We start from the raw sequence: 12,625 nt of genomic DNA on the forward strand, positions 1-12,625 counted from the left end.
ATCAATGAATAACAGCAAATTATGATATAAAATAGTGATGCGAATTGGACGTATCAAGTACCATCTGTGACGCGCAATCTTCTTTCAGTTCCTAGACTCACTGTTGACAATAATGTGTTTTGTGAATTTCACCCGTTTGATCTTTTTATTAAGGATCGGGACACGAGGGACGTGCTTCTTAGTGGGCGTCTATGCCAGGGCCTCTATTGTCTGGAGCATCCTGGAGTCTCTCGCGTTTTCAGTGGAGTTCGCGTCTCACCGTCACAGTGGCATGCTCGTCTGGGTCATCATGTCACTCCTATTGTTCGTCATGTTTTGCGTCGTCATGAGCTTCCTACCGCACCTAGTAATAAAGATGTAGCAGTGTGTGATGCTTGTCAGCAGGGGAAGAGTCATCAACTTCCTTTTTCGGAGTCTATTAGGGAGGTCAAACATCCTCTAGAACTTGTGTTTTCAGATGTATGGGGCCCTGCCCAAACCTCTGTTAGTGGTCATAATTATTATATCAGTTTCGTTGATGCTTACATTCGTTTTACTTGGCTTTATCTTATCAAGCGCAAATCTGATGTGTTTGATATTTTTGTTCAGTTTCAAAAACATGTTGAACGCCTTCTCAAGCATAAAATTGTTCATGTTCAGTCGGATTGGGGTGGTGAGTATCGCAACCTCAACTCCTTCTTCCGATCGCTTGGCATTGCTCATCGTTTAGCATGTCCACATACACATCGCGAGAATGGCTCTGTAGAACGTAAGCATCGTCATATTGTTGAAACTGGTCTTACTCTTTTGGCCCATGCATCGGTTCCTTTTCGGTTTTGGAGTGATGCTTTCACCACTGCATGCTTTCTCATCAACCGTACTCCCACACGTGTTCTTAACATGAAAACTCCTATTGAACTTCTCTTGAATGAACAGCCTGACTATACTTTCTTTAAAGTGTTTGGTTGTGCTTGCTGTCGCATCTGCGCCCATATAATAAACGCAAGCTAGAATTTAGGTCCAAAAAGTGTGTCTTTCTTGGCTATAGTTCCCTTCATAAAGGTTACAAATGTCTTCATGTTCCTACTAATCGTGTCTACATATCTCGGGATGTCGTGTTTGATGAGCGTGTGTTTCCTTTTGCCAAACTCCGTGTCTCCACCAATGAGTCTCCCTCCTTGCATTCATCTTCCATTGCCTCTGACCAATTTGATGATGTTGCATACTCTCCTGTACTATTACCTAACCATGGTGCAGGCACTGGACGTGGAGCTCGTTTGGAAATTCTGGAGGTCCCAGAACCTTCGTCGCCGCTGCCATCCGACGCGCACGTCGATCGTGTTGCGCACCTGCATGGCCTCGGTCCGAGCGCCCATGCACGCTCGCCTGACCCGCCCGTCACGCCGCGGGCTGCCTCCCCTCCTAGCACTGGGCCGGCCTCGCCCCGGACCTGGCCTGCCACGCCGAGCCCCACGCCTGCCTCGTCCTCGTCGCCAGCCTCTCCTGGACTGCCTCCTTCGCCGGGCAGTTCACCGCTCGTGACGCCCTTGGCAGATCCTGGCTCGGTCTCTCCGACGCGCAGTGCGTCGCCCAGTCCCTCACCGACTGGGTCACTGTCGTCGCCATCGCCCAGCCCCTCATCGGCTGGGCCCTCTCCGTCGACGTCCTCCAGCCCCTCCTCGGCTGCTCCTTCGACATCGACAGCTCCTGTGCTGCGCCCGCATACGCGCAACCGCAGTGGCATTTTTCGCCCCAAGGAGCGCACTGACGGTACTGTCGCTTGGCATGCTGCGTGTATGGCTGCCGCCATTGCAGATCCGTCCTCCGAGCCCCGCACATACCAGGCTGCTATGAGTATTCCTCATTGGCGAGAGGCTATGGAACAGGAGTATCATGCTCTTCTTCGTAATGAGACGTGGACTCTTGTTCCTCCACCACCACGAGTTAATGTCATTGATTCTAAATGGGTCTTCAAAGTGAAGAAGCACTCTGATGGGACTATTGAGCACTACAAAGCGCGTCTTGTTGCTCGCGGTTTTCGACAGCGTTATGGTCTTGACTATGAAGACACCTTCAGTCCAGTGGTCAAGCCTACCACCATCAGGCTTCTTCTCTCTCTTGCGGTCACTCGAGGTTGGTCTCTTCGGCAGCTTGATGTGCAGAATGCCTTTCTTCATGGCTTGTTGGAGGAGGAGGTATATATGCGACAGCCACCTGGGTTTTCTGATCCTGATTGTCCTGATCATCTATGTCGTCTTACTAAAGCACTCTATGGGTTGAAGCAAGCTCCTCGGGCCTGGCATGCCCGCCTTGCGACTGCTCTTCGTGCTCATGGTTTTACACCGTCTGCTGCTGACTCCTCATTATTTCTTCTACAGAAGACTGCAGTCACTATGTACTTGTTGGTCTATGTGGATGATATTATCTTGGTCAGCTCCTCTCAGTTTTCTGCTAATGCTCTTATTCGTTCCCTTGGTGCTGATTTTGCTGTCAAGGACCTTGGGCAACTTCACTATTTTCTTGGAGTGGAGGTTGCTTCTCGTGGTGCTGGACTTGTTATGACACAAAAGAAGTACTCTTTGGACTTGCTGCAGCGAGCTGGGATGCTTACCTGTAAGCCGACTACTACACCCATGTCTTCCACTGACAAGATTACTGTTGTTGATGGTGAGCTTCTGTCTTTTGAGGATGCGACAGTCTACAGGAGTATTGTTGGTGGTCTACAGTACTTGACGATCACACACCCAGATATATCTTATGCTGTCAACGAGTTTGTCGAGTATTTACTGAGCGCCTCGCGACACTCATTGGTCTGCTGTCAAGCGCATATTGCGCTATGTTCGACTTACTGTGTCCTATGGCCTTTCTATACGATCGAATCCCTATGGGGTGCTCTCGGCGTATTCTGATGCGGACTGGGCAGGCAGTCCGGATGACAGGCGATCTACGGTGGGCTATGCTGTGTTCTTTGGCTCTACTTTGATCGCCTGGAGTGCTCGGAAACAAGCTACTGTGTCACGTAGCGATGCGAAGCTCGGCATAAGGTTGTGGCTGATGCTCTCGCTGAGATCATTTGGGTACAGATCCTTGCTTCGAGAATTGGGTATATCCCAACCGCAGTCTCCTATCCTTTGGTGTGATAACATCGGTGCTACATACCTCTCTGCAAATCCGGTATTTCATGCCCGAACGAAACACATCGAAGTTGACTATCACTTTGTACGGGAACGTGTGTCACAGAAGCGATTACAGATCAGGTTTATCTCTTCTAAAGATCAACTTGCAGACATCTTCACCAAGCCGTTGCCTCTACCACAATTCGAGGCCCGCAGGCGCAATCTTACCCTTCTCGGTTCTTTAGGAAGTGGCTAAGATTAAGGGAGGGTGTTAGACTATGTATAGCTTCTGTATACGTGTACGTATTGTACCATTGTAACACACCTATCTATATCTATACCTTATAATAAAGGAGCTAACGTTTCCGTGGTTCGGTCCGTATGGTTTCTGCCAGAAAGTTTCGTCAACGCTTTTTTTGGACCATTTTGCCCACCAAACCGCATATTACGCACTTTTGTCACGTACCGGTTCGTGACACCGCCTAATCGTGTGGGCTGGTACCGGTTAGATTAGCACCCAACCCACCAGCTTATGTTCGTACAATCGTACCTCACCCAAACTATCCCCGATTAGCCCCTTCTTTTATTCGTTCTCCGCCGCCACCTGCTCGATCTCCGACGGCCTCCAACACGCGCAATCTGTAGATCCGGAGATGATCAGGAAAAATCAGCAACCTAACGGCCTCTAAGACGCGGAATCTGCCGATCTAGAGGATGAGCAGGGCAGCGGCGCGCGGAATTCGTCGAGGATGAGCAGGGCATGGCGCACGGAATTCGCCGATCTAGAGGATGAGCAGGGCTTGGCGCCGCTGAACGATCTATCTGCTCCATCTTCATCGAAGGAGGCAAGAAAAGTTCTCCCGCTCGTTGCTGCTGTGCTGCGCAACTGCATTGTGCCTTCAATCCACAGCCGAACGAACCGGCGGCGTGCTGGTTACCCAGGCGCGAGCTCAGCGGAAGGACGCAAGGAGCGCTCTCGCAGCTGTTGTGTCCTGTGATGTGTAGCTGTGGTCTGCCATCAATTCTAGGCCGAACGAGGAAACAAATGCTCGAATTTACAGCCTATCGTTGCTATGTGCCTTTGGGGATCCAGATTGAGATTTGATTTTAGAAACCTTCCGAACGAAACGTGCCCGGAGAATGCAGTCCGGCCGGAGGGCTCGCTGGAGCCATCACATCCTCGAGCTGAATGACACGGAGGCCGCTTCCACCTCAGGCTGCAACTTCAGGAGCAGCCGACCCAAGGACCGAGACACCAAAATAGAAGGCGTCGTTGGGGGCACATGATAGATGATACAATAGCCTATCCGAGAATCAGAGAACAATTAAAATGTGGTGGAATCAAAACACGGCATGTTTTCAGTTATTTACTGTACAAGTCAAGCCAGCCCAGCACCTTTCTCAATTCACCGTTGCGCCGCAGGTCCTATTTCTCAAGCTCTTCTATTTATCTCTCTCATTTGCCTATCAGGTTAGTGAAATCAAGTGTTGATTTATGTATTTTTTGGCTAGCTCTGGAAAAAATATACTCTTAAAAAGTTGAAAAAATAATATATGTCTATACCAGAACTATGGGCTCGGATTGAGCGGGAGATAAATAGAGGATAAAAGGAGGAGAAACAAAAATAGGAAGATTGTTTTGTGTATTCATTTTCACATCTGGATATATCTTGATATGTCATACATGTGAATCTGAGAATTTCTCTTAGGATTCTGATTCGTAAATTTGGAAAAAAAACAGAATATAGTCTAAAATAGTAGAATAAATAAACTAAACATTCAAAATTCTTAAAAGAGTAGATCAACTAAGAGATAATAAAAATGGCAAATTGAGGCTAGGGTTATGTGGGTTCATTTTTTTTTGGCAAAATTAAGGTTGTGCGAACGATTTTTGTTCAAAAGTTATTCTTTTTTGTTTTCCGGTGCAACGCACGGGCACATTTCCTAGTTATATATATAATGTGATAGGCCACCTCTAGAGGGTTGAGCCGGTTCCCCCAATTCTATTGTCTCACAAAGAGTAAGAATCCACTCTTGCTGCCAGCTGATCTGACCAAAAAAGACTTCGCCCTATCCGACCGATCACTTTCGAGGCCTCCCTCGCTTCCCACTCTTCTTTCCGCCTCGTCCAGAGCTCCCGGCTTCCAGGGGTGCAGGGTCAGGGCTTCCGGTTCCCTTCTTGGGACGACCTCTGCCTCTGCCCCTTCCGGACGGCATTGGCTCCGGAGTCGCGGCCGTCTTGGCTCCCCTGCCTCTGCCTCTTCTAGTAGAGGTCCCGTGGCTACGCTGCACCTCTTTGGTCTCTTCTCCGCTCCCATCCGTGCCGTATTCTGGTTTGGGATGATCGACAGTAGTCTTGCGCTTGTTGGACCTTGAGTTGGCGGCGGGAGTTGCCTTCTTGGTCGCCTTGTCCGGCGTCTCTGCTGCAGTGAAACAGTTCAGAATAATCCATGATTAGATGGTGAACAAAAGAACTATGAACGGAAAAAACGGTAGGCGCTTTATAGCAGTCTAAAACAATTCCATTGTAAACCAGCTTAAGTTCAGTTTAACCATTTTCACACTGAAGATGGGGTAGCAGAGTAGCATCAAATCAACATCTTAGGTGCACTAAAAACACTTGACTGTCATTTTCCAGCAGTAAATACCTATTCCATATGAAAGAAGTATCCAACATAAGTTTGACATGAAGAAGGCACAAGTGAAAAGTTATTCGAGTGAGTGAAAATAAGATCCAGAATTCCATGCATCTTAAGTGCCGATACTTTGACATAGTGGTGACAGAAGAAAGAAATTTAAAGACCAAAATGCAGAAAACGATTGAGCAATTGTTGATCAGAAAGGAAGTCAGTGGAGAACATCTCACTTTATCGATATGTTCTCCGTTCCGAAATCATTAGGACCAACATTAGAAGGAGAATACTTGAACTCAAAACAAATCAACCTGAATCATGGCAGCGTGAACAGACCAAAACTAACAATGTCCAACAACCTACTCGCGATTTTCCTTTTTCTCCTGGCACCAGTGATTTTTGAATCCGTAACTAAGCTAAAACTTGGGCCAGCTTGTAGCGCGCTTGACAAAGTGTAGCACAAGCGGGGTAATGGGCTAGTCTTCATGGAAACCTTTGCAGCTTGTAGAGGACATATTTAAATAATCTTGGGGTGTAATTGAGATGTAAGAGCAGAATTTGAATTCATACGTTCCAAGATTTCTACTACAATCCCTCTGGTGATATTTTAAGAAGTACTAATACTCTACAGGTGGAGCAGCCGACATACATAAGGCCATGATCGTAACAGTTCCAAACTGTACAAAGAACAGATTGAAACCAAGCACCGAATAACTATTGATAAGATAACTAACTAATTTGATTGGAAATGAGAGAGTGCAAAAAAAAAAAGTTACAAGCGAGGACTCTGTCTGCAGGACCACATACTAGGCTATACGTTAAAGGTGCCCTTCCATGTTACGACTTATGAGTACGCAAAGCAAACTATTAACAAGTTTTAACAGAGCTACCACTTACATGGCTGTTTTAAGCCGTACAGTCAGCTAAGATTGCATCTAGTAAGCTGGATACTGCATATGCATACTACAACATAAGCCAATTTACAAACGCACTTGCTAATTCATAATTCTTGGTTCTCGGTAGCACACATTAGCAATCGGACAATATATGCCATCAATTTAAAGTTTTGACCATTTTTATTAGTTGCTTCTATTTGAAATTTACAACTTCCCAATTTCAAGCTGGATAAATCTCCATGCTATGACTTCTCATTCATCCTTCTAGCATTTGTTCACAGTTGATTTGTAAATACTTGTAAATATTTATTCTTATACTACATCAAATATTTGAAATGCATCATATATTCGTTTTGATGATGTATGAAACTATGAATATAAATACTATATAAATTCAGAACTTAACCAGGAAAACTGGCTACAAGGATGATTATATACAATTAATACAAGGGGAGGTGCCCTGCCAAGTACCTGTTTCGTGCGTTGCATATTGCTGGTTCGTATTTGTATCCTGTTCTTCTTTGCTGTATCGACGTGCAGGGAAGTAGAGGTTCTCTGAAAAAACGAGTAACAATTACCTGGTTTCAATACCTTCAGCAAGGATGATAGTATCTTTTGTAACAGATCAAACCAAAACTGGAATGATATTTACCAAACATATGTCCGGTGTAAGAGACATGTCATCGTAAAAAACTAGAAAATAATAAGCTAAATTCACACCTTGAAATAAAGCATCAGAATCCCCATCAAAAGTATCCAGCTGAGAAAAAAAAATGTATATTAGATCGTGGGAACTAATCACAGTTTGTGTGTATTGAAACATGTTATTATCAATCTAAGTAGTACAGGACATGACAACTAATAACCAAAAAGAAAGAGGATGGGTTCACAGGGTTATATGTAAATAATGACATTTTAAATTGAAAAGGCAAACAATTTTCCTAAAAGGGTTCATGAATCAAGATTTTCAAGACATTTTTGTTTCACTGTAACCTTTAGAAAATTAATTCCTCATCATTAGCATGTGTCCATGATTGATCACCTGGCTCTTTTACTAACTGCATATGCTTTGGTTCGGTTGTTTAGGATGTGTTTCATGTTAACAGACATACCTCAACTTTAACATCACATGACCCAAAGCCATGCTGCTAATTCATTCAACATGTTTCTTTTGTTTAGCTTTAGCATCACAAATATTTATAACAAAATAAATTTCCTTAAATTTTAACACCTAAGTAACTTTAAGCAGGTAAACAGTTCTTGCATGAAAACCCATTTAGTTACCTGGTCAATCTTATCACCAACATTTTCCCTATCGACAAGAATCAGAGACATCCCAACTCCACAACCCACACTGCAAAAGTGTTCTGGACTTAATTCTGATTATATTATGAACAAAGAATGCGGCTAGATTCACATGTTGATTTAGTGCAATTACCTTGTAACATGCATTCCTTCAAGAATATCAACCTTTTTAGGATTTACAGATGACCTGTGTTATATTATAATGTGCAACAATAACCAGTAAGAGAGGTTCAATGGTTAAAATCTATGGTTGCAAGACTTGTATTTCACATAGTACAAGCATTTTAAAAAGATGTACTTCTGCGTAGGGCCATAACCAAGCTCTCCATATTCAGAATGACCCCAGCTTATGCAAGAGTCATCTGCGCCAACAGTATGGTGCATGCTACCAGAAGCCATACAGCGGATGTTCCAACCGCTGAAACAAAGAAGTGATCATTTCAAAAAATAAGCAAAGGATAATAATATTCTAACAGTAAGGTAATTACGAGAATAGCTAAACTGCAGCGTAGCTATCTATGGCACTGTTCATCACTATGGTATTCACAGTTTGCAAGGAACCTTAAATCTGTAACTGGCTTTGGATACATCCACTCATCGCCTGAATTCTTCAGCTTTCCCCACATGTAAAGCTGCCCGCGACCTAATAATCAAACCAAACGACAAACAATTAATAAGAAGAATTGTAGTTCTATATATTGCAGCACAATCAACAGTTCAACACCAGTCTGATTGACAGAGTACAAGATATAATAACAATACTATTTTCTTGTCGCATTTGATATGAGATCCAACCAGCAGAATAAAAGCTAGGGACTACTAGATTTTTTTTTTAGATTGGGACTACTAGATTTAATGTAGAGTGTAGACCCAAACACATGAAAATAGGATGATTCAAGAATCATGCCATATGCCTCCTTATGTAATCAACTAAACCCAAACCTGCTAAAGTATTTGATTTACATATCTGAAAACACATATCACTCTGGACCCACTGTCTATAGCACCCCACTTCAATGATTAGAGAGGCTCTTGTATAGCAAATTATGTGCGGGCAGTATGACGGGAAAACGAAAGTGAGAGTGAATCTTCACACGATGTTTTCATTTAAATGGAATAATTCAAGAACTATATTATCAAAGTACCCAAGTTTTCAGGTCAGATATTCAAACAATTGCCCACGCAGGAGCATAAACTTAAAACGCAATAACATTCAACAGCTTTCAGCTACGTTAGCTGAATGATATGGTTTTACAGGCATATGTACGCAAACACAGAGAAATGCCAAAATATGAAACTACAGTTATGTTTGCCAGGCTTGAGGGTTGGTGCGCCACAGGCTAAAGTTCCATTACTAACTCGATAGTTCTATGCCATTTCACTTGAATTTTGAATTGTGTAATAATCTTAGCAAGACATGCAGCATAAACATAACTAAGTATCAGCTCAAGGTACAAGGTAAATTCCGTACAATAGCTACTTGATCCATGTATGATCCTCAGCCAAACTATATTCTCAAAGCTGGGTTTTTTTCTAGTGTATTTCGTGATATAGCCCAAGCAATAAACTCCTCCAGTAATTTTATCCCAAGGTGCATGACAAAGTAACACGTGAATCGTACCACCGGCAGTGCACGCCGAACTTGCAGAACCAGCTGAGATAATGTCGTTGGGACCCAGGATATTGTTCTTTTGAAATATTTGAACAAGACGAGGCTGCCACTCATCCTTCTGTTCATTGTGGCCCAACCTACATATTAAGAAAGTGGACAGATGAACAATGTAGGACACATCATGATTATGGTGAGATGCATGAAAGGAATAAGTTACCTTCCATAACCACCAAAACCCCATCTGGTAAATAAAGGAACTATATGAGAGAATAGAAATATATATATATATATATATATATATATATATATATATATATATATATATATATATATGAGACTTAAAGCAATTATATTTATGTATACAGAAAAGGACTATATAGAGACACCAGTAAGTCACAACAATCTGGATTTAACATTGTCAAGCAAATGGCAGAGAAGGAACATACGTGTAAACAAAGCCACTTGAATCAACTGCAACTGCAACATCCAAGTATAGCAAAGGAGTTAAGATCAGTGTTAATCATGAAGGTTGAAGAAACACATTAACCAAGAAAAAGGACGAAAGGAAAAGAACCTGTATGATTTGTTCCACATGCAACTTTGACAACAGTTTTCCCAGATAATGTAGCTACTGCCCTGGGGCGGGGCTGAGGATCATATGATAGTTTTACCGATGAAACTTTGGTATTATACTGTAATAACATAAATCAAGTCACAAACATTTTTGATAGCAAACACGGTAGGTGTGCTGTGTTACAGAGTATAGCAATCAACCTCATTGTCGCTTCCATGACCAAGTTGGCCATACTGGGGAAGGCCTGCTGTGCTGAATAGAACAGAAGAATAAAATGTAGCTTCAAAAATTGACAAGGGAAAAAAACTACTAACTACAGCTAAAGCAGATACTGATCGAGAAAAGGTTATCATGAAAAGATGATCATTCTTGTTATGAAACACAAAATAGGTTGCTAATTTTTAAGAATCAGTAAAGCCATACAGTATTGAAGAGCCCTCAACTGATGACAGCCAGACAGTAAAGTCAGCACCACAGACAGCATTAGTTGCTTCAGTCACAAGACAGGGGACTGGCGACACCACAGTTTCTGCAGCAAATTATGGAGTCAGGGACAACAAATAACAGCAGCGTAAGAACCAAACTGGAAAATAAGTTGGCAGCATGGCCATATTCATATAACACTGCCAGAACTACTCCATCGTCCTGAACAATGAAAAGTTCAGTATGCTCAAACATATGGCATAAATTTGTTTATTGGTCATCACCCAAACAAGTAGAAATGTAAATCTATCAATTTGAAATGTCTGCCATACGTTAAAATAGATTCTAAGATCAGAATGATGTTTCCACACAATAACTGTATTTGGTGCATAAAAAAACGAAAAGCGAAGGATACCGAACCTTTCCTTAGTGAACCCGTCCCTAATTGCCCATGTTTGTTGTCACCAAATGCAAAGGACTTCCCATCATCAGTCACGAGCACCGTATGATTTCTTCCAACGCTTGCTGAAATTATGTTGTATCTGCAGCAGAATTGACAAGTGCTAATTAACATTCAGAAATGTGTCGAGACAAGACACAGCACACTTGGGTCATTCATTTCAACTGGAGTGGATGTTATATATTGACGAATTCAGGAATAAAGTGCAGGCTTCCTATTTAAACAGTTAAAATTCAGGAAACAAGTTCAGCGGTGCGGACGGTTTTCTTACTTTGAAAGTTGAGAAACAACGGCGGGCAGATTACGCATGAGCGTGTCGCCATGCCCCAGCTGCCCCTTCTGCTCGAAACAATAGCGTTGAGTAAGAAATCCATCCCCAAAAAAAGATCCATCGACTGAGACTGGCTGGTGCTAATACCTCATTTCGACCCCATGTGAAGCAACGGCCGTCAGCGCCCAACGCAACACAGTGGCAAGCCGCTGGGCACAGTACAGGAACCCATTAGCAAAATCACCTAGTAGGAAATTACAAATATTCCAGGATATTCAAGCATCACGCACAGACTGGGCCTAGGATATTTAAAGAAATAAAGCAGGGTGTAACACCACCACCATCTGAGACGCCGGCGCGCGGCGGGAGGAGCCTCACCGCATCCGGAGGCGACGAAGCGGATGTCCACGCCGACGAGAGGGCGCAGCCGCGCCGGGGACACCAGGTTGCCTCTGCTGCCCCGCATGACGCCCTTCACCTTCCGGCCCATGATGTCGAAGCGCGTCGTGCCGCAGTACAGCAGCTCCCTGCCCGCCGGCTTCTCCTCGCCCTCCGCGGCGACCCCCGCGTCGGCGCTGGCCGGCATTCTCGCGGAGATTCCGACCCGGAAACCCTAGCTTTCTTCGGTGGGCTTTGAGGGCGACTGTGGGAGGGGATTTGGGGGAAGCGAGAGTGAGGAACAGGGTTTGAAATCGAACCATTGCGCTAGTAGTGGAGTTTAACGAACATTTCGCGGGGCGTCATTTATGTGTCGGCTACCGGCCGACCGTAACGCCGCTGGCTTTCCGCATCGGACAACTTGGATGTGAAATGGCTTGCTGGGATAGCGTTTTATCTTGATCACAGCGGCGCGTAATCTGGGGATATAACGATAAAATATAATGTATACACCGGGTTGTTTTATAGTCTTATCTTTAATAACGAGACATCCTATGAGAGAGATTGTGCTAACAGATCTGCAAAGTCTTTTTTTATCTTTCTTTCTCCACCTCAACATTTATCCCACGTGACATCGCTAAGATATCACCATTGTACATGTCCTAAGAGCACCTCCAGCCCTCTCACCCCGTTTTTTCATTCGAATCGTTTGCTGCTGCTCTTTTCATACGTGCCGCCCCGAGATCGATTCCATCTCGGTATCGAGTTGCGCCTTCAATCTACCGGTTGTTTTTATTCGCTTCCGTTTAGCCCCGATCGTTATGGGGCAGAGCCACGATCGAGTCAGCCCCAAGTGCATGTGTGGGTTAATCACCAAATCAATCGCCACGCACGGATCGGGTCCGAGGCGGAGGAAGCTTTTGATCTTTTCATCTTCGTATTGCTACGAACCACATGAACATGTTACCAAGTGCTATC

At 44.0% G+C, this 12,625-nt stretch overlaps 1 protein-coding gene across 1 annotated transcript; it reads right to left on the reverse strand.

Moving 5' to 3' along the window:
* Positions 1–5,130: 5,130 nt before the first annotated feature.
* LOC124646783 (protein RCC2-like) lies at positions 5,131–11,855 on the reverse strand. The gene is made up of 16 exons (XM_047186844.1): positions 11,648–11,855; positions 11,417–11,478; positions 11,270–11,337; positions 10,959–11,080; positions 10,539–10,644; positions 10,316–10,367; positions 10,116–10,233; positions 9,988–10,018; positions 9,759–9,782; positions 9,554–9,678; positions 8,491–8,572; positions 8,228–8,347; positions 8,063–8,116; positions 7,909–7,978; positions 7,345–7,384; positions 5,131–5,515 (listed from the first exon to the last, which is right to left on the reverse strand). Exons 1-16 carry the CDS (start codon positions 11,853–11,855, stop codon positions 5,178–5,180), a joined length of 1,620 nt encoding a protein of 539 aa, XP_047042800.1. The 3' UTR covers positions 5,131–5,177.
* Between the last annotated feature and the right edge of the window lie 770 nt (positions 11,856–12,625).

Source organism: Lolium rigidum, chromosome 4 (assembly GCF_022539505.1).
Source record: "Lolium rigidum isolate FL_2022 chromosome 4, APGP_CSIRO_Lrig_0.1, whole genome shotgun sequence".
Taxonomy (NCBI): Eukaryota; Viridiplantae; Streptophyta; class Magnoliopsida; order Poales; family Poaceae; genus Lolium; species Lolium rigidum.